Source organism: Leptodactylus fuscus, chromosome 7 (assembly GCF_031893055.1).
Source record: "Leptodactylus fuscus isolate aLepFus1 chromosome 7, aLepFus1.hap2, whole genome shotgun sequence".
In the NCBI taxonomy this organism is placed as follows: domain Eukaryota; kingdom Metazoa; phylum Chordata; class Amphibia; order Anura; family Leptodactylidae; genus Leptodactylus; species Leptodactylus fuscus.
The window spans coordinates 53,609,342-53,632,191 of NC_134271.1; the positions used below are offsets into that span (position 1 = coordinate 53,609,342).

The window sequence follows — 22,850 nt, forward strand, 5'->3', positions numbered from 1 at the left end:
AAACAGAGTTACAGTATACGTTAACCAATTGTAATATGAAATCCCACCTGCTAATGTACCGGAGGCAGGGCTGATTTCTCAGACTTATAGACAGCTGGAAAATGTTATGCACACTGAAAGGGCAATACTAAGCAGCAATTAGGCATGAAAAGCCACTCAGCTTTCCCAGGAGTCTCCCACATTTCTTGCCCCCTCATCCAGTCACTTTCACCTGTTGGTATTCACTGCATTGAGGGCCCCCCCCCCCCACATCTGTGGTAAGTTTTATTCAATTTACTTTTTTCATCCGGTGTGATCAACCAACCTGGGATCACTCCTAATAATGCTTCTTTATTCACAAAAAGAGGTTTCTCTTACTGGATTTTAATACCAAGCATATAATCTTGAGATTTTGTAAGAGAAAAATCTGCTATTAAGCATAATGGAATCAGTGGCTCAGTGGAATAGCTCTTATCTACAACCAAGCAGGGTTAAAAAACTAAGGAATAGCAGAGTATAACTTCAGCAGTTATTTGAGTGTCTTGTCTTATCCCTCTCCTATTTATTTATGAAATGTCTATAACTGGATATTGCTTTAGCAATACGGCTTTACCTGCTATGTGAAATTATTAAACCACGTATTTTATCTGATCTTGGGATGGATGACTGACTCACTGCTATCTGGAGGTGAGGGGAGTTGCGATCTCGGGGTTTGGTCTTGTTCTTACAGCTGTTATCTCCTGCTCTTAGGTCCTGGGCAATCAGACCAGCTAATTGCATTTTGCTGATTAGGGCTCCTGAGATTTATGCAAGCCCATTGTCCTTCACGACAACATGTAAGTTTTTTTCTCTCTAACCCTGATGGAATATACATTTACTGTGCATATAATTTGATCAGCATTATCATGTATCTCCAGTAATCATAATAGATAATCTTTCATGGTAAAGAAATTGTCTATATCTACCGAGTATTTTATAGTGTCCTGTCCATCAAACAATCAAAGCCCTCCCACCAGATTGTTGAAGAATATAGGAATTGAGAAAGAGAGAGAGCATGCAAACTAGTGAGAGAGGGAGATGGCAAAAGCCCTTTAAGCTTTAGTAATTTTCTTAAATTAGATTATATAGTTACATAGATTAGAAATTATTAAAACTTTATAGTAGGAAAGTAAATTACAATAAACCCATTTTGATATTACACTTTATTAAATGACTGTCACAAAACATAGTAAGTAACAGACATGTTTGGTATTGCCACGACCATTACGAGCCACATAGCAAAATTAACACAATATTTAAGTAACCAATGAATGATATAAATAAAAATGACACAATTGTTAATTTTATCTAACCAGTAACAATCTGGCGTCCGGTTGTTACATATGTGGGTCTGTTTATATTTAGCTTTGCCCTTTTATAAAGGCCACACCCAATGAAAAAAACAAAACACTTTTTTTTGCTGCAAAATGCTCATCCATGTTGACATTTCTGAATTTTAGATCCAGATAGCAAATCAGAACTGTCCCTTGTAAACCTGCAGACTGATTTACATATCTATTAAGAGATTTTCTCTGCATTGTTTCATTGGTTTGTGGCCACAAAGGTATATTTCTGCTCCTATTAAAGGCACTGTTATTGGTCTGGGGTAGGGGCACTCTATACCTTTAAATATCACTGGCTCCATATAAAGGATTGAAAAATGGTTATATTGATTTGTGAAAATTCTTACTTTTTTATGATTACTGTTTCCATGTCATCAATGTCCTTTCACGCTCTGTGGGTGGGCTGTGCATTGTGCCACTCACCACTCTGATTGATGACCTGAAAGCTGACACCAGAGTGTCGCCCTGCGCCCCTATACAGTACATGTGTAGCAGAAGTGAAACCAGGAATTATCTGTCCCTCACATATACTAGGCACCAAACATTGCAGCGACACGAACTGTACATGCGTGACATCTCATTCAAGTACTGCCAATAGACACGGCAGGTGATTTTATCAACACAATAACCAAGACATTGCACTGATAAGTGTATACTGTTTCAAAGAGACATATTCACAAAATGCATTAAATGACTAAGAGTATTTCCGAGGTATGGGTTTGCTTTTGTGTTATTGAGAAAGCCTCTTCAATAAATTGTGTTAATAAAATATAGAAAAGGCCTATACCTAGGTCTATGATAATGGCAAGAGGACATTCTTTATAGATGGGGATTCTTTACTGTAAGAGCAATGAGACTATGGAACTTACTGCCATAGGATGTCATGATGATATATTCATTGTACATATTCAATATATATATATATATATATATATATATATATATATATATATATATATATATCAGTACATAAATAAAATATACGGTCCTTATAAAGTCTTAAGTTACTTAAAAACAGCCTCAGATGAACATCACAAGACACATTACACTATTTCATTATTTATTTGACCTCTTCCTACCATCCACCGTAATAGTACAGCAAGTATTTAAATATAGCCAAATCACGGCCGCAAAATAGCGCTGGGTATACGATCCACGCTCCCATTGAAATCAATGGGAGCGTATACGGCACGCAAAAGCTCCCGCGGTGTAGACGTGCCTGATTACGAGCCAAAATACATCGTGTGAACCCTCCCTTACAGAACACATTACAGTGATCTTCTCACTGCTATCACATCACCAATCATACTTGAGCAGCGCTCCCAGGGCTGAACACCCACCAACAGTGCACCAACTACTTCATTTGCATAAAACGTCAAAGTTGTTTTGCTCGTAATCTACAAAAGTGACATACATAACAAAAGTATGTTGTTTATCACTGCAATGTGCTCTGTAATGCAGTGGTTGCAGCTGAATATATTGGGGGAATTTGGGAAAATTGGGGAAAAGAGGTAGATTCCATTTTTTAAAAAAAATTATGAAATAGTGTAATTTGTCTTATAAACAAAACTAGGCCAAAATACAGTGTATTTCAGTAGAGTACAGTAAAGTGAGACAGTGTGGGAAACATTAAAGGGATTCTACCATTAAACTACCTTTTTTTCTAATGAACACGTCGGAATAGCCTTAAGAAAGGCTATTTGTCTCCTACCTTTAGACGTGATCTCCGCCGCGCCGTTCCGTAGAAATACCGGTTTTAACCGGTATGCAAATTAGCTCTCCGCAGCAATGAGGGCGGGCCCCAGTGCTGGAACAACGATGAGCTGCGTCTTCTGCAGCAACTCCGCCTCTTCTGGCTTCTCTTGCTCTTGTAGTTCTATACAGGAGCATAGAGAGGCCACTCCAAAATGGGCGCCGGCTGGCTCCTGTATTGAACTGCAAGAGCGGCTACCCCAAAATGGCCGCCGACCAGCTCCTGTATTGAACTGCAAGAGCGACTACCCCAAAATGGCCGCCGGCCACCTCCTGTATTGAACTGCAAGAGCGGCTACCCAAAAATGGCTGCCGGCCGGTGGCCATCTTTGGGTAGCCGCTCTTGCAGTTCAATACAGGAGCCGGCCGGTGGCCATTTTGGGGTGGCCTCTCTATGCTCCTGTATAGAACTACAAGAGCAAGAGAAGCCAGAAGAGGTGGAGTTGCTGCAGAAGAAGGAGGCGGTGCAGGAAAGAGCTCTCGGGCAGCAATGGGGATGCGCTCATCGGCCTTTCAGCGCTGGGGCCCGCCCTCATTGCTGCGGAGAGCTCATTTGCATACCGGTTAAAACCGGTATTTCTACGGAACGGCGCGGCGGAGACCACGTCTAAAGGTAGGAGACGAATAGCCTTTCTTAAGGCTATTCCGACGTGGTAATTAGAAAAAAAAGTAGTTTAATGGTAGAATCCCTTTAAGTACACCATTACTAGTTCCATAGGAATTATGAGCATGTTAGGTGCTGGTAAATGCTAAGTGTGACCATCTCTATAAAAGCAGATTTGGCAGTTTGCTGGTTTGGAGAGTTCACACTTTTGTTAACACACTGCCAAGGAAGAAAGATATCAGCAATGATCTTAGGTAAGGATCAATCTAGGAAGTGCTATAAGAAGCCATTTCCAAACAATCTGAAGTCATTCTACAATGAGATTGAACCAGGATAAAGCCTCTGTTTAAAAAAACCATGACAGTAGTCCTTAAGTTTTGAAAGTTTGAACAAATCCCAAGACATCAGTAACAATGTCTTCTAATGTCACCCAACACTCTGTGCGATGACATGAGAGTTGACTCTAGAGTGTCACTGTACTCTACTACACAATACACGTGCAGACAAGAGTGAAATGGAAATGTTTGGTCATAATATACAGCACCTGATTTGGTGAAAACATAACACTATGAGAACTAGTGCCTTGATCCAGCTCCTAAGCATGGTGGACGAGGGATGGTCATTTGGCCTCGTTTTGCAGCCACAGGACCTAGGCACCCTGCAGTCATTGAGTTGACTACGTAGTGAGTTGACTTTCACACATGGCTTATATAAAGGGAATTTATTGAGATCGCCATTCGTTATGCTGGGCTTAATCTATACCCTGTTGGTGTTAGATGTTCTAAATTGAAATTAAAGGTGCATGATTCTTAATATTTTTACCACATCTTGGTTGGTCTGTGCATCATAAGCCGATATGTATGCTAGCTTCTATTGCATATAGTGTAAAATCTGTGGGACAGAGAACTATTGAAGCGCTAAGGATGATGTCACAATAGTCCAGTCTCGTCTCCATGGTTTGTAGGGATTAGGAAATAAGGCCCATTTACACAATAATATAATCGATAAGAGTGTTAACCAGCAAGTCAATGCAATAGTTGCTTAATGTAAATGGAGAAGCCACGTAATAAAACACTGGATGATCCTGCAAATATTAGTATATGAGAAACTATTCATTGAATTGTTTATTCAATAACCAACATGTGACTTTATTATATTGCAACTCAGTGATGAATTCTAATGATTTAGACCACAGCCTTTTGCGCAGATATTCTGGAATCTCTATTCTATCATTGCACTATAGTTGCTTTGAGGTTTTTCATAGGGTTGTTGGGGTTATTGAGATCAAGTCTGAAAATAAGTCATTATAAAGTATCTATAAAATAGCTGCTCTTTCTTTAGACATGTATTGTATGTCAGTGCGGAGTATTGATGTACAAATGTCATCAGATTTGTTTCCTAAGTTTGATACACGGCAAACCTTTTTAAGCTTTACCAATGCTGAATTGCTGGTAAATATTAGTAATGTTAGGTTATTTTTAAAAGGTTCAATTTTGAGTATGAGTGAGCAATTCCATTTGGTATACTGCCACCTAGTTGCATACTCATATAATTGCATATCAAAGTACGTGTTTATATTAAATGTGCATGTAAATTGTAGTGAGGGTAATCTTATTATTTTTGCCTGTATATGTAAGTTATCTACTCCTTTCTAGTGTTCAGCTGTGTCATATGATCAGACTCTCCAGATGACACAGCATTTTAGGCATACCTCCCAACTTTTGAAGAACCGAAAGAGGGACAAAATGTGCGGCGCGCGTAGTGCGCCGCGGCAAATTTAGCCCCGCCCACTTTTGTGTTGACCCCACCCACTCGTTAATTTTTCATGTGCCCGCACACAGTATAATCCTCCTACAGTCACCCGTAAATTATATGTCCCCCCTCTATCTCTCCCCCAGTTTCATATACACCCTTCATCTGCCCCCAGTTTCATTTCCCTCTTCCATCTCTGCCCCCAGATTCATGTCCCACATCTCTGCCCCCAGATTCATGTCCCTCCATCTCTGCCCCCAGATTCATGTCCCTCCATCTCTTCCCCCAGATTCATGTCCTCTCCATCTCTGCCCCCAGATTCATGTCTCCCATCTCTTTCCCCCCAGATTCATGTCCCCCATCTCTGCCCTCAGATTCATGTCCTCTCCATCTCTGCCCCCAGATTCATGTCCACTCCATCTCTGCCCCCAGATTCATGTCCCCACATCTCTGCCCCCAGATTCATGTCCCCCCATCTCTGCCCCCAGTTTCATGTCCACTCCATCTCTGCCCCCAGATTCATGTCCCCACATCTCTGCCCCCAGATTCATGTCCCCACATCTCTGCCCCCAGTTTCATGTCCACTCCATCTCTGCCCCCAGATTCATGTCCCCCATCTCTGCCCCCAGATTCATGTCCTCTCCATCTCTGCCCCCAGTGTCATGCCGTCCTCTCCTTCATCTGCCCCCAGATTCACGTTCCACCTCCACATTAAACTTACCTTCTCCTCCGCTCCCTCGCCGCTCTCTGCCCGCCTCTCTCCCTGACACATGCGGCTGAAGCTGCTTGCGTGCTCGCTTCGCCGCTGAGTCTCTCTCTCGCTGACACATGCGGCTGAAGCGAGGAGCTGACCTGTGTCAGCTCCTCGCTTCACTGCTGCCGCCGGCTCCTGGCTTGTACATCGCGTCTACAAGCCAGGAGCCGGCGGCAGCGGCGAAGCGAGGAGCTGACACAGGTCAGCTCCTCGCTTCAGCCGCATGTGTCAGCGAGAGAGAGAGACGCAGCGGCGAAGCGAGCACGCGAGCAGTTTCAGCCGCGTGTGTCAGGGAGAGAGGGGGCGAAGCGAGGAGCTGACCTCTGGACGCAGATCTGAGTTGAAATCGGGACATACCTCCCTCCAACCGGGACCGCGGGACATGTCACCCAAATCGTGACTGTCCCGCGGAAATCGGGACGGTTGGGAGGTATGTTTTAGGTGAGGACAGGAACTCAGATTTTCTATTCTTTCTTATAGGACTCACATCATAGGAAAGAACAGATAAACTGACTTCCTGTCCATACATAAGATACTGAATCATTTGAACAGTCCTATTGCCGATCATGTGACATAGATGAGGATCAGAGCAAAGTGGATAACTCAGAAATAACACCACTACAATTTACATTACATACATTTATAAAAGGCCAGAAAATAGAAACAAAGTGACCAAAATATGTTAATTTGCACATTGCGGTTATTTTTTTACATGATTTTTTTAGGAGTAAATATCAATATTTTTGGATAGTGGGGACTTATACATATATGGGGATACCTAACATGTTTGTTTATTTGTTGTTTACATTATATATTTTTAAATATAAAGATTTATTTTAAATTTGTATTATTTGTTTATTTTTGTGTGTTTTTGAGTTTTGTCACTTTTTACCTAACCCACAAGGGGACTTGAAGCTGGGATCTCAGATCCCCTGTGCAGTGTCCTCTAATCCATAATATTGTAGAACATCGCACAGTAGTTCCTATGGGAACTGTGCATAGGAAGTCAGGAGGCCGTGGGCCGGCCTCCTGGCTGCCATGACAACCCCTCGGAACCCACAATCTTATCGCAGGGGTCCGAGAGACAACGGGAGGGAAGGGGGAATCTTTCTCCTGGACCCCCTGGATGCCGTGATTGCTATCGATTACAACATTGAGGGGGTTAATCCACCAGAGTTCAGACTGTGTAATAGAGCCGAGAGCAGGATGTAATGCCGTAGGTGCAGATTCTGTGCCCGCGGCATTACAGTGCCATAGTAGTACTGAGCTGAACGTGAACTATATACACGCCGCGACGTACTATTACGGCGTGGCCCATGAAGGGGTTAATGGGGTCTGACATTCCATTATAACTGGTAGAATTTGAAAGAAACCTTTAGTTTGTGGAACCCTACGATACCTAGTGTCACTCCAAATTATCTGCCTCGTGATATCTACTGTACTTTGATACTTCAGAAGATCAGAAATGGTCTCACATCTACAGTTTACTTTTATTGTAAAATCTTTGCAGCAAACTTTCATACCCTCTTATGTAGCTTTCCAGATCAAACCCTGGATCGAAGGATGGCCCCTTCCCTAAAAGGATGACTGAGAGCATTAAGGCAAAGTGAGCAGTTAGTCCCCATATATTAAAACTTTTCTTGGTGTCTGCATCCGTGTAGAAGTATTTGTGGATAAGGTGTAAACCAAAGTTTGGGAAATTTATTTCTTGAGCTGTATGGTGTTCTGATCTGATGAAAAACTCCAAGGGAACAAGAAATATGTCCGCCACTTCACTAGAGTTCAGCGTTGGCTGAAATGTGTCTTCAACAATGCCTACGACTGGGGTGACCATGTAGACTGGATGGACAAAAATCTGAAAGACAACGAAACAATACAAAGTGTTGTGAAACACAAAGAACAAAACAATGTACATCACTTTAAACATACTTGGACCATTACACAGCACTGGTTTCTTAAAGGGACTCACTCTGTCACCGGAACAGTCACTATCGAACAATTGCACAGTCAGATAGCCAGGGTTTACTTTAATGAATTTATTTATTTATTTATTTTTATTGCTTCCCGATAACGGCCTCCGTTGCCAAGATATTAACTTTTTTTCCCAGTTTTTTAATGAGCTGTTTGGTGCACCAAGAGCATCACAGTTGCTCTCACCACACCAAAGAGCTACACTTTCTAGCAGGGTGCAGCTTAACATTCCTGGGCCCCAATGCAGAATCTGTAATGGGGCGCCCATTTGCCATCTGCTATCTATAGCGTCTTTTTATACTGTAGAGAGGCTTTTGGGCTCCTTAGGGCTAGTTCACACGTGGGCAAAGGGGCGGATTTTGACAGCGGATTTCGCTTCAAAATCTGCCCCTTTACAATGGTGGTCTATGTAGACCGCCGGGCTTTTTTTTTTCCGCTAGCGGCGGGCTGCCGCTAATGGAGAAAAGAAGCGACCTGCCCTATCTTCAGGCGGAAGCCGCGCGGGCTCAGCCGCGCGGCTTCCGCCCCCGGCAGCTCCCTCCTATGTCGGCTCATTCATTTGAGCCGACAGCAGAGGGGAAAGCCGCGACTGCGATGGTCGCGGCAGGCGGGTTTTGACAAGAAGTCTCTCTCGGTGTCAAAACCTGCGCGGGCAGTTCACGTGTGAACTGACCCTTAGGCTCCAGGACCCAGTAGTGATTGCTGCTTCTGCATCCCCTATAGCTACGCCCCTGCCTTCCAAAGCCCACTCCCTCTCCCTACATTAGGAGTTTTATTGTGCCTTTCAGGAGGTGACTTGGGTCTATGATTTCAGAGCAATAAGCTTGTCTGTGCAGACTAAGTCCAGAGAGAAATTTGGACTTGTTTCTGAAAACAGAACAAATGACCGTGATAGTCTTGAGTAGACGGTCCATGTGAGATTTGGGCATTCCCTTTGACAACAAGCACGCAGCTGCATTTTTGCATGTCTAGAAACTATAAGGCCCTGTTCACATGTCAGAATGAAACTCTGTGATCTGTGAGTGTTGATGTGCTTTTTGGGCTGTAACTTCTACTGGTGTGAATTGTTACAACTGATAAGGCTATGGATTATAATGATTCCCGTGCTTTCTTTCCCAAACCCCTCCACTTGTATAGGCTGCAGATTTCCAATCATATTTCAGCTTTCATTGCCTTCTTATCTGTAAGAAGTGGTTATTGTTGTCCTTACAGAAGCGCACTGGTGTTTTTCTCATTGGCATGGGATTCAGAGATAGGACACCCAGCGATTAAACAGTGATGGCTTAGGGGAATTATTATACCATCATGTCACAATTATCAGATATGAAGCCTTTTAATAAAGCCTCTGATTTCTACTTACCTGGGCAATAGAAGGCATTAGTCTGCCAATAATTTGCACTTGCTCAGGGCATAAACCAATCTCTTCTTTGGTCTCTCTGAGAGCCGTCTGTATATCATCTTCATCTGAAGGATCCTGTCTTCCACCAGGAAAGCACACATCTCCTGGCATTGTTTTCAGCTATAGATAAATGACACACAGTAAATGTCTCAGCAGGTATGTACAGTATGTGAGTAACAGTTTATTATAAAGCCCCACATATCCTGGAGCGCTGTACACTGAATAGCCACGTCCGCCCTTGTCTTCAATGGAACTCACAATTTCCCCATTATGGGAATATTAAAGGATTATTTTATCTTAATCCCAATCCCATTCTCCACGTCCCATATGTTATAGCCATTTTGATAGAATTCCAATAAGTTTGTTGAGGAAGTTGAACTAGAATAAGATCTCTTGACATAGCATACAGTGTTATAGAACGTCTTCAACACATGGATCCCAGCAATGTCTGCAGGACTACATATTACTAGACTGAGTCATTTTTTTTAAAAGTTGGGGCATTGGGGATAAACAATGAATGTCACTGTCTCCTTTAAGTATCCACATACATAAATGTTATGAAACGGTAGGACCACATCTATGTTACTTCAGATCATTCAGAGCGTGATATTGTGGCACTGGAGTCATCATGAAGATTGTTGTGGAGTATCATGAAAGCGTATATGGTGGGATGAAAGGTAATATAATGCTACCTGCTGGTACTAAATGGTATGATGAGATATTATCAATAAGAGGCAGAGAGGGGCAGCATCTCTGGGTCACAACAGTCTTGGGACCTCTACTACCTATTCGAGGCGAGTGACAAGGCTATCTAAATGCTCTTCCTTTTAAGCATATAAGCAGAGTATGGCACTATTTGACAATTTTATGATACTGGTTTTATAAGGGCAGTGGATGTTTGCATTATTTCAGTGCCCTATGGTGGTATTATTTGTACACTCGCCTGGTACTGTTATTTGTACACTGTACAGTAGCAGTTGAAGGTCTGTCACTGTGACTGGGCCACCATTTTAGTCTCTCATTATATTATAGCTGTTCAATGATAACCTTACTTGTACCCATGGTTTTGTGATATTCCCATTTAATTTCTTAATGGGAAGGAACTTCAAAAAAGTATTGCTTAAAGACTTTAGGCCCCATGTGCAAATGTTGTGAAATGAAAAGGGCCATGGCTATTGTGCGGCTAAACAGACCCCTTTATTTCTGGCAGATGAACAAAAAGACAATAGGACTCCAATTTAAAGGGGTCGTACAACAAACAAGATGTATACCCTCTCCACAGCAAAGTGGAGGAGTGTGATCGATGGGAGTCCCACTGATTATAAGTATGGGAGTTCCTCATCTAATTGGAGCACTGTTTGTGAATGCCCACTGCCGCTCCATTCAACTCTGTGGGATTTCTGTGCTTGACTATCTTCAGCAGTCCCATGAAGTTGAATGAGGCAGCAATGTGTGACCACTGTCATTTAAATGATGTTACTTGGGAACCCATTTTTGAAATCAAAGGGGGTTCCAGCATTCAGACACTTTATCCCCTTTGATGTGCATACAGGTATGTTTTATGTGTAGTACAAACCCATTTAAGGCTAATGCCCCACAGGACTTCCTATACCAATAAAGTGCTGTGGAAAAAAACGCGGGGGCAACGCATCATTCTTCCCGCAGTGCTTTAAACAGAAAGTTTGCAGAGTTTTCCTCCACGGAGTTTCTGTTACAATTATACCTATGGGGAAACCACCGCCGTTTCCATAGGTATAATTGACATGCTGTGATTTCCAAAACCGCGGTGCTTCCATCCCGTGGAGTCCCGGCCTAAAGGTGTTATCCAGGATTAAAAACATGTTTGCATTTTTCTGATAAGAAATGGATATCACATCCATTGGTCTCCAGCTGTGTCTAATTATGGACAACCCCCTTCAATCATTGGAATTAGATTAATCATTATCTGATTTATATTTTTTCTTATGCTGTTTATGAAGACTGTTTGAATTAGTAGATGCTAGATTAAAGGGTTTTCACTTGTATTGATGCAGGTTCACTTGTACTCAGCTATATTACATTTAAGGCTGCAGATACAGAACGCAGAGGAAGCCATGTTGACTTTTTTCCCTCTATAGTAACATCTCCAAGCCGTGATGTCTAAATGATACATAACAGCCGATAATTGCTCTATTTTAGCACGGAGCATGTTATAACTGTGCATATAATGAAATACAAAGTCTGTGAAATGCACAGCATAGATCCACTGTTGACTTACTTGCATTGATCTGACAGTCAGAAGGAGATGCGGCTTGCCTTGTCTAATTAACAATGGGAGCAGGATCGAAGCTTTCGGAAGAGGAATGTGGGTGTAGCGGCTGCCAACATCATATTTCCCAAGGAGGCTCTTGATCTTCTCCCTAATACTTGTCATAAAACAGATAAAAATCAACTTGGAAATTTACTGTGCAGACAAGGCAATTATAAACTGGGACTATACAGGGATTATTGGTCATGTCATTCTTTCCTTCTCATTTTAATGAAATATTGTAGAGGGAATACGGATCAGAACACTGGTATGATATGACATCATAGGCCTGCAATAGATTTATTTGTTATTATTTACTGGTATATATACTGCCCTAATTATGTAGCCATATAAGGGTGTTGTAAGAGATCAGCACCACCTTTATTCACTGGCTGTGTCTAGTATTGCAGCTCAGGCCTATTCAAGCGAATAAGGCTGGTTGCAGACAACTGTGGCTGAACAGCCGGCTGTGAATTAAAGGCATGGGGGGCGCACTGAGGACACACAGATGTCACTCGTGTGCTCCCTATGCACCCCGTCATCAAATGAATAGGGGCTACTGAAGCAGGGCTGCAATATAGAACAGGAATAGGACCTGTTCTATATTTCGTGGCCTGGACTGTCAGCCTGCACATGTGACCAAGTGCAGCACCCCGGAGTGAGTTGCTAAACGTTTTGTGTTTGTCGTTGGTACCTGCAGGTTGCCCTGTTTGTCTTGTCTTTTATATGTCTATGGTAAATTTAATATGTGTGCCATTTCTCTGTATAAATGCACTTTTCTACAACTTGATAAATGCTGTACTGCCTCATGAGCAATCACAGGCCACTGGGTGGGGTTGAAGAAAGGGTTTATATTCTCTTGTAGCTGTTGCAAAGTTAGTACAGGTCCAGGTCTAGTATCCAGTTGCAGAGTTCAGTGTTCAGAGTCCAGTATAGCATCTGGTATACACCCTGCTCTTTGGAACAGTAGGAGAACTCAGTCAAGTTCCTTCAAGCATCGTCCTAGTAACTGAGAGTGAAGCCATCTTATAACAGGTACATCCGGAGACAGACCCAGAGTTAGTAAAATAACTTGGGGTGTCCGTGCCATTAGGAGCTACAGAGGTAGCTGGCAGGAGTATTGAATACGGGCCTACCTTCTAGGTACCCGGGTTTCCCTATCAGGACTCTTTGGCTCGCTACAGCCCCTATCTCCTGATTTAGGGAGCGGAGGAGGAGAGGAGAAAAGTATGTCTAGTTCTGAGTCTAAATTACCCTTGACGAGTCTTTTAATTCTAAGACACTGTATATTGAACTGTATGCTGTAACCCATTTTGCAATGCTGCTGGTGAATCTGTTGAGTTTTTTGGTTTACCCTGCAACCCTGGACTCCTGAGTCGTTGCCTGCATCACCATCAGGGCAGCTCCTGTACAACACCACACCGGCTCAGTACTGAGAGGTCCCCTCTCCAATAAGGAGCGCCCCAGGGGAAAACAAGGACCCTACCGCATCCAACAGGTAGAACTGCAGGACCCCCTTGTCTGTGCACAGCCCTGGGGAGGGATCGGAGTGTGTGAGCAGCGTCCCAGGCCTAGCAGGTGGCACAGCTCATGTCGTCTTTACACACACTCTCTGATCTCCTCCACTGGGTTGCTGCACAAGTAAATCACAGTCAGTTGTATGGGCCCTTAGAAATGAAAGGGTCAGTGTGCTATCTGTGAAATACAAGAGGCCTAAAGATGTGCTTCAATACCATTCAATTACATTAGTTTCATGCACACCACGTCTTTAAATTTCTTCTGATGTGACCCTATAAGGAATATGAACACTTACTGCCAAACTGCAATGTTTAGGATTAGTGATTTTAATAGTAGAACTCTGAGGACTGGTTTTTCCAGCAGGACAATGCACCATGCCACACAGCTAGGTCAATCAATGTGTGGATGAAGGAGCACCACATAAAGACCGTCATGGCCACCCCAATCACCAGACCTGAACCCCATTGAAAACCTCCACAATGTAATCAAGAGGAAGATGGATAGTCACAAGCCATCAAACAAAGAACTACCGTATATACTCGAGTATAAACCGACCTGAATATAAGCCGACCCCCCTAATTTTACCACAAAAAACTGGGAAAACTTATTGACTCGAGTATAAGCCTAGGGGGGAAATGCAGCAGCTACTGGAAAATTTCAAAAATTAAAATGGCCGAGTTCTTGGGTGCAGTAGATGCTGGGGAAGGGGAGGGGGTGTTTTGGTTGTCTATCTGCCCCTTCCCTGAGCTTGAGGACTGGGATTTCCCCCCCCCCCCTTGGAATTCAGTCTGGCTGAATATAGGGTATCTGCAGTGCTCCTATTAACCCCTTTCCGAGGGAAGAGGAGCACTGCAGATACCCTATATTCAGTAGACCGGGCACTTTCAGACACAGGGATACCTAATGTGTATGTGCTTCACAGTCATTTTCTACTTTGAGGGCAGGTTCACACCAGCGCCCAATCTCCGTTATGCAGGTTTCCATTTCCTGCCCGAGAAACATTCATGGGTTTGAAAAGTGTCCGCCGGTGAGCGTCTTCTGTTCTCCGCAGTGAAACCATTTTTTTTTTTGTCGGACATGCAGGACTTTGTGTCCGGTAAAAAAAAACAAAAAAAAAAAAGTTTCGCCATGGGCAGCAGAAGATGCTCACCGACAGACACTGAATGTCGGTTTCTGTCTTCTGCCAACAGAAAATGGAAATCTGCATAACTGAGATCAGGTGCTGCGAACCTGCCTTTATAAGTATTCTAGGGAAAGAAGTGATTTAGAACTTTTATTTATTTAATTTTTTATTATATTTTTTTAAACTTTTTTTTTTTTTACTATTTTTTTAGCCCCCCCCTGGGTGACTTGAACCTGCAGTCATTTGATTGCAAGTCCCATAGACAGCAATACAAGTGTATTGCCGTATATGGGAGATTCTCTACATTACTATTACGGCTGGTCATAGACCAGCCGTAATAGTAATATAGCGATGACAGGCCTGGGAGCCTTCATTAGGCTCCCGGCTGTCCTCGGAACAGGTCGGCTCCTGCGAGCTCGCTGCGCAGGAGCCGGCCTGCAACTTTAAAGGTATGGGGCAGGCCGAAGGGGGGGAAGGCCATCTCCGGAGGGGGAGGACATCTCTGGACGGCACCTCCGCTGTAACGCTTACAGCGGAGATGCCGAAGCTTATTCCACCAAATATTGATTTCTGAACTCAGGAAGAGATAAATCATTAGTATTGTTGTTCCTAAATGAATATGAACTTATTTTCTTTGCATTATTTAAGGTCTAACAGCGCTGCTTTTTTTTTTTTTATTATTATTATTTTGACGATTTCTCATTTGCTGCAAATAAATACATTTTTTGCTTTGAATTTCGGAGACATGTTGTCAGTAGTTTATATAATAAAAGAACAATGCACATTTTACTCAAAAATATACCAATGAAGAGAAAGATCAGCGAAACTGAAAATTTTGCAGTGGTCTCTTAATTTTTTCCAGAGCTGTATTATATTGAGTGATTACAAACAGTGTGAACTTTTGCAAGTGTTTCTTTCTGTTAATGTTGATGATAATAGCTTACAGCCAAGGAAAACCCAAAAGTTCCATCCACTTTGCACTGACTGTAAAACACCGTGATTCTTTCCACGGCGTTTCCGCTGAGGGTAAATCACAGCCCTTACACCATGCGAGGCCTCGGCCAAAAAGTCAAATTCTTTTATACTTTGAGTTGGATATATTCAATGGGAACATTACGTTCAAATGGACTCAATAAATATTGCAGTTTTTCTGTGTAATAGCTTTCCCATTGCCAATATATATTAGTGTATGAATATTTTTGATACATGTACATGTGCCCTATTGCTCATATCCAGCGTCGCTGCCCTCGCACAATTATGGACTGTATAGGTTTATTCAGATGATTCCCTGTCAGGCTATGTTCACACCTGCTTTGGAGTCTGCATTTGGAGACTTTATCGCAGTGTGTGTCCAAACTCATCGAATGAAAAAGTCTTGCAAGTCCAACTTTTTCATTTGGTGGACACCTGATGGATCCCGTTACATGAGGTTAATGGAGTCTGTCAGGCTTTGTATATGACGCAAAAAAAGGTACAAAAAGGTTCAGCTCACCCACAGGTTGATTTCAGACATCAGCTTTTCAATGGTTAAATTCTTCGGGGTGCACGGCAACACACTCTATTCCTTGAGTGTAATATCTCCACGGCATCACTGCACTGAGGAAGGAACGATGGTTCCGCAACGCGTCTGCGTTTTTTAGGGGGTTTACATTTCTTTTCTTTATTTTGCGATCGACATCAAATTTTTTGTCATTTTATGATGTTTTCTGATTAAAAGTTATATTTTATCATCGGAGAGTTGCCGGAGAAATTTGTTTTTGCTTTGTATATGACGGCTGTTGTAGTGGTCCTCCTTTCTGTTGTTCTGGTCCTTTGACAGACCAGAGCAATGGAGAGGCCGAAGCTGGTGTGAACCTAGTGTAAAGAGGATTTGCAACAATGTGGTGAATATAATCCATGATAGTGTATATTGTGATATATTTACTATGTAGATTTTATAAAGCAAGTTTTGCATTTATCTACTATGCCATGGAAGTTTGGATGCTTTACACACATGAGGAGTGAGACCTCACACACGGACTATAGACCAGGGGCCTAACTACCAGGGTAGCAGGGGTAGCAGCTGCCACAGGGCCCGGGACATTAGGAGGCCGGCGACAGCCGCTACCACTGCGTTTTTTTTTTTCTTAATAGGAGTTACTCCAGCCGGTAACGGGCCCTATTTACTTACCAATCTTGGCAGGTGCCAGGATGGGTAAGTGACGCCACGGGCTCCACAAACACTATTATTATACTTGGAGGTCTTTTCAGACCCCCGAGTATAATGATCGGAGGTCCGGGAGAGGTAAGAGAAAATAAAAACAGTGTTACTTACCTCTCTGCGCTCCATGCAGGCATCGAGACCACCGAGGACTGCAGCGGAGCTGGGCATACGTAAGTGACAGTGTTTTTTATGTTTGTATCCCCCCTTGGTCTCTGATTATTATACTCTGGGGTCTGAAAAGACCCCAGAGTATGATAATTGTTCATGGATGTTCATTATGGGGCATAATACTGTGTGCAGGGGTCACAATGGGGCATACTAGTATGTGCAGGGGCCACTATGGGGCATAATACTGTATGCAGGGGCCACTAAGGGACATAATACTGTGTGCAGGGGCCACTATGGGGCATAATACTGTGTGCAGGGGCCCCGCCATTCCTAGTTACGCCACTGCTATAGACATACACTTGTCAGATACACTTGAGCACTTTATGTTGCCAGTACGCATGTACATGGTGCAGGTCTGGAAGTAAGTAATGTTCTGGCAAGTTTGTAATACAGCTGTACATTATACCTATGCAGAATAATACCCTGTAAGCAGCTGTTCCCTCTCACCCCGGTATGTTAATACCTGTAGATATTATCATGTGTAGCTATTTCAGCAGCAGCATTTACATAACACTTGATCAGAGGTCACACACAGAGCACAGCCACAGGGAACCTTCTGTTTTTGTTACATGGCTATCACTTTTACTGTAAGGGATAAACAAACAAATTCTAAAGTTTTACGACTACAAGAGCTGTCATTCACAGGGTGGCGTACTTTACTGATCTAGCTGCCACAAAGGGGTTAAAAGGCACTATTGTAAGCTCTTGCGAGCAGGACTCTCACTCCTATTGTTCTTTGTCACAGTGTAATGTCTCATATTGTCTGTTCATGTGTCCTCTGATTTGTAAAGTGCTATGGAATATGTTGCCGCTATATAAAGTTTATTGATTTTTTATTATTATTGATTTGCTTAGGAGCCCTTGACACACTCCCGTATCCCAGCAAGCCTTTCTTCTGCACAGAGTCCAGTATTACAGATGAGCAGTATTGAGCTTGTTATTGACCACAACTTACCAGGGTATATTTACAAAATGTGCAAGAATAATGGTGCAATATACAGCCGGCAACCCCTGTGAATGAAAAGCTCTGCTCCATTACTGCAGATCTACTTCCTGTGTGCAGGAGCTCCAGTGTCACAATGTCCCTCTTCCCTGCAGTTATAAGACCAGTCCTTACCTGCTGTCATCCGCACTTCGCTCCCCGTCATTGTCACAGCTGCTGCTGGCACACATGTCTGATGGCTCTACCATCTTCCCATAGCTACCTATGTCACTCACACTTCCGTGACATGTCTCCGAGACACTGAGGATCTCATTGAGCTGGGGGCAGGAGGGGGAGGAGACCATAGCTCAGGCTATAGCTGCTGCAAGTTACTTTACATGTGCACAAGCTGGTCAGCTGACTGTTTGCCATGTCTATGTAATCTGGGTTATTATCACGTGACTCTTGAAGGGGTTGCCGGGCACTGATAATGATCCATGCTTTGTAAGCTTCAACAGGAAACTTGGCATATGGACAGTGCTTGTTGTCATGGGACAGCCTCTTTACACTCACTATTTTTGGACCATCATTAAATGTCTGCAGAAACTTCATGTGTTTTTAAGCATTTTTCAAACAGCAGCATTGTACAGTACCTGCAAAATGAATGGGATGCTTTTTTTTTTTTTTTTTCTTTCCTGCATTTCACTATGTGGGGCCTTAGTCTAACAAAAATTTTGTTGGTGTTTTGGTGTTTTTCCCTTCTGTTTTTAAAGTCCTTTAGAGATACCTATAATCAAAATGACGCAAAAAACAAAAATGCTGTGCATGTCTGCTATAGACCTAACGCTAGGTTCACACTTGTGTTCAGGGACTTCATCCCAGATTCCACTTAAAATTGGTGGAGACAAAGATCCTTCAGGCTAAAGCCCCACAGGACGTCCTGCAGAAAAAAAGCATTGAGGGAAAAACCGCAGCGGCAATGCATCATAGTTCTTCCCGCTGCACTTTAGACTGAAAGTTCACTGAGTTTTGCCGGTGTTTCCGTAGGTATAATTGACATGCTGTGATTTTTAAAACCGCAGCGTATCCGCTTGGCAGTTTTCACCGCTCAGAGGCCATGGGATTCGCTGCAGCATTTTACAATACTTTTTGTGTTGTTTTGACAGCTTTTAGATTAACAACACTGTACTAAGGCCTGATTCACATCTGCATTCGGTATTCCGTTCGGGGAGTCGGCATAGGGACCCCCCCCAAACAGAATATCGAACGCATTGACAAGAGGTGAGCAATGAAAGCACACGGACCCCATAGACTATAATGGGGTCCGTGTGTTTTCCACGCAGGATGGGGGGGGGGTGCAAGGGGGGGAGACGTGGGGGGGGGGCGAGGCTGCACCGTAGGTGGATCGCGCATGAGGATGCTGCAGGACGAAGTCGTGGGAAATGCTGGTAACTTAAAAGAAATGAAAATAATTAAAAATTTCAATCCTTTTCCATCACTTACAGTGCCTTGCGAAAAAATTCGGCCCCCTTGAACTTTTCAACCTTTTGCCACATTTCAGGCTTCAAACATAAAGATATAATATTAAAAATTTTTCAGGGAGAATCAACAACAAGTGGGACACAATTGTAAAGTGGAACAAAATTTTTGTGATATTTTAAACTGTTTTTAACAAATAAAAAACTGAAAAGTGGGACGTGCAATATTATTCGGCCCCTTTACTTTCAGTGCAGCAAACTCACTCCAGAAGTTCAGTGAGGATCTCTGAATGATCCAATGTTGTCCTAAATGACTGATAATGATAAATAGAATCCACCTGTGTGTAACCAAGTCTCCGTATAAATGCACCTGCTCTGTGATCATCTCAGGGTTCTTTTTAAAGCGCAGAGAGCATCATGAAGACCAAGGAACACACCAGGCAGGTCCGAGATACTGTTATGGAGAAGTTTAAAGCCAGATTTGGATACAAAAAGATTTCTCAAGCTTTAAACATCCCAAGGAGCACTGTACAAGCAATCATATTGAAATGGAAGGAGTATCAGACCACTGCAAATCTACCAAGACCCGGCCGTCCCTCTAAACTTTCATCTCAAACAAGGAGAAGATTGATCAGAGATGCAGCCAAGAGGCTCATGATCACTCTGGATGAACTACAGAGATCTACAGCTGAGGTGGGACATAGGACAACAATCAGTCGTACATTGCAGAAATCTGGCCTTTATGGAAGAGTGTCAAGAAGAAAGCCATTTCTCAAAGATATCCATAAAAAATCTTGTTTAAAGTTTGCCACAAGCCACCTGGGAGACACCAAACATGTGGAAGAAGGTGCGCTGGTCAGATGAAACCAAAATCCAACTTTTTGGCCACAATGCAAAACGATATGTTTGGCGTAAAAGCAACACAGCTCATCACCATGAAAACACCATCCCCACTGTCAAACATGGTGGTGGCAGCATCATGGTTTGGGCCTGCTTTTCTTCAGCAGGGACAGGGAAGATGGTTAAATTTGATGGGAAGATGGATGGAGCCAAATACAGAACCATTCTGGAAGAAAACCTGTTGGAGTCTGCAAAAGACCTGAGACTGGGATGGAGATTTATCTTCCAACAAGACAATGATCCAAAACATAAAGCAAAATCTACAATGGAATGGTTCACAAATAAACGTATCCAGGTGTTAGAATGGCCAAGTCACAGTCCAGACCTGAATCCAATCGAGAATCTGTGGAAAGAGCTGAAAACTGCTGTTAAAAAACGCTCTCCATCCAACCTCACTGAGCTCCAGCTGTTTTGCAAGGAAGAATGGGCAAGAATTTCAGTCTCTCGATGTGCAAAACTGAGACATATCCCAAGCGACTTGCAGCTGTAATCGCAGCAAAAGGTGGCGCTACAAAGTATTAATGCAAGGGGGCCGAATAATTTTGGATGCTCAATTTTTCAGTTTTTTCCTTTGTTAAAAAAGTTTAAAATATCCAATAAATTTTGTTCCACTTCACAGTTGTGTCCCACTTGTTGCTGATTCTTTCCCCCCAAAATTAAAATTTTATACCTTTATGTTTGAAGCCTGAAATGTGACAAAAGGTTGAAAAGTTCAAGGGAGCCGAATACTTTTGCAAGGCACTGTACCTGCCGGCCATTCACATAGCACAATTGTCCAGGTCTGTAAAAGAAGTGACCTGGGGCTAGATATTAGTGATATCTGGCAACAACAGTTTTGACCAAATACAATGGTTTACTCTGGATTAGGACTCTAGAAAATATGCCATGATAAGTTTTGAAACACATCTTAAATGCCAATAACTAAATTTTTTTGTATGTAGTGAGAGACCTGGGCACAGACAGAGGCTTCTGGAATTGAATAGGAAACTTTTCAGTACTTTCCTATAATGTTGTCCATGATGCCTGTGAATGAGAGAGTAGAGGAGCAGATTCTCCTTTACTCTCTGTGCGCAGGGTATGACATGGTGTCTTTCCCCAGAATAGTGGAAGCCAGCTCCCATCTGAGAGTTGAGGGATGTTTATAGAGTCAGAATTTCTTGCTCCTCAGACCATTAATTGCACAACCAAATGATCCAGCCCACTAAAAACAGCCGGATTTACCATCACTAGACATCACAGCAGTTTGTCTCTACCCATCAGTTCTATGAGGGTATTAGAGATAGACCGTAGAGAGAAAAACTGCTAAAAGTGCAGAATATGTCATATAATGGCCAGGATGGAGTTACTTCTCATGTAAATATTCATTGATGGAAAATTTGTTGAAAGTTTAGGTGCTAAGTATCTACAATTTGACCACTATGGTCAAGTCATGTGACATCACTAAAGATGACAAAAAGGGCACACACATTTAGGAATGCACTAACTTGTAAAGACAGATGTCTATGCTTAAAGAAGCACTCCAGTAAGATGTTTTGTTTCCCTCCCATTTGAAAACGAGCCTTTTCATAGTATAATTTTTTTTGAGTAACATCATTGTGAAGTTATATGCTCCATGCTGGGGCACTGACCTCCTCTTTGTTTTTCTGATGCAAACAGGGGCAAATTTATCATGGAAAAATGGCATACAAGCAATAGTAAAAGTCCCAATTTTTATGCAAGTCAATATTTTTGTGCAAGTTGCTAGTTTTTAATTTTTGCACCTTACATGCTATGTTCCAGAAAGTGGAGCAAGGTGGTGATAGGGCCATAGGGCCCATCAGATTTATTAGCAGTTACGTTAGGTGCTGGCATAGGTTTCTGTTTAGACACGTGGACCTCAGAAGATGAGCCTAATTTATGATGAGGCGTGAGAGTGATTATTAAGACCAGCATGAAAAACGCCAGTCATGATAAATCAACCCCAGTGTTTCCTGTATGAACAGAAACTCACACTCACAATACAAGTGTATTAGAGCCTTGATCTCCATAGAGGGAGATTATGAGTTAAATTAATGTCCTCAATGCAAAATAAGTAATGGGGCGGCCTTCATTTAACTATGTGCTATATATAACACTGGTGTTTTGTAGAGAGGTATTTGGGCTCCTTAAGGATTCAGGGCCCGGGTTAACTATTGCCACTCCTGCACCACCTATAGCTATGCCCTGAGCTGAGGGTAGTTTGATGCTTCGGATAAGAGCACATAACCAGGACTGTGAAGTTGGAGTCAGAGTTGTGGAGTTGGAGACAGGGCCAGTTTTGGGTGTAGTTGGATAAAACTTTGAAAAAACTCCACTTTCAAAATAAAATTATTAATTATTTTTCTTTTTATGACACAGTTATTGATGTTGTATAATTCATTAGATACAGATCTTGTGCATATTCACTTTCATCGATTTTTTTTGGAACTTTGCAGGTTTTGTTTCATCATGACTGTCAGCAATTTATGAAAGAGTCAGTCAGAACTGAGCTGTGTTACAATAAGGATAAGTTCACATGGAGTATACGGCCTCAAAATCCTGACCAAAAAGATGGCTCCCATTGAAATGAATGGGAACCGCTCAGGTCTTTTTTCTGGGAGCTGGTCTGTTCTGGCTCCCAGAAAAAGAAGCGAGATGCTC

The 22,850-nt window shown here is 42.6% G+C and overlaps 1 protein-coding gene across 1 annotated transcript; it reads right to left on the minus strand.

Moving 5' to 3' along the window:
- Positions 1 to 6,928: 6,928 nt before the first annotated feature.
- NUDT7 (nudix hydrolase 7) lies at positions 6,929 to 18,185 on the minus strand. Its single transcript, XM_075281923.1, has 4 exons — positions 18,010 to 18,185; positions 11,851 to 11,998; positions 9,555 to 9,713; positions 6,929 to 8,078 (listed from the first exon to the last, which is right to left on the minus strand). The coding sequence occupies exons 1-4, from the start codon at positions 18,177 to 18,179 to the stop codon at positions 7,701 to 7,703; spliced, it is 855 nt and encodes a 284-aa protein (XP_075138024.1). The 5' UTR covers positions 18,180 to 18,185; the 3' UTR covers positions 6,929 to 7,700.
- Positions 18,186 to 22,850: the final 4,665 nt, after the last annotated feature.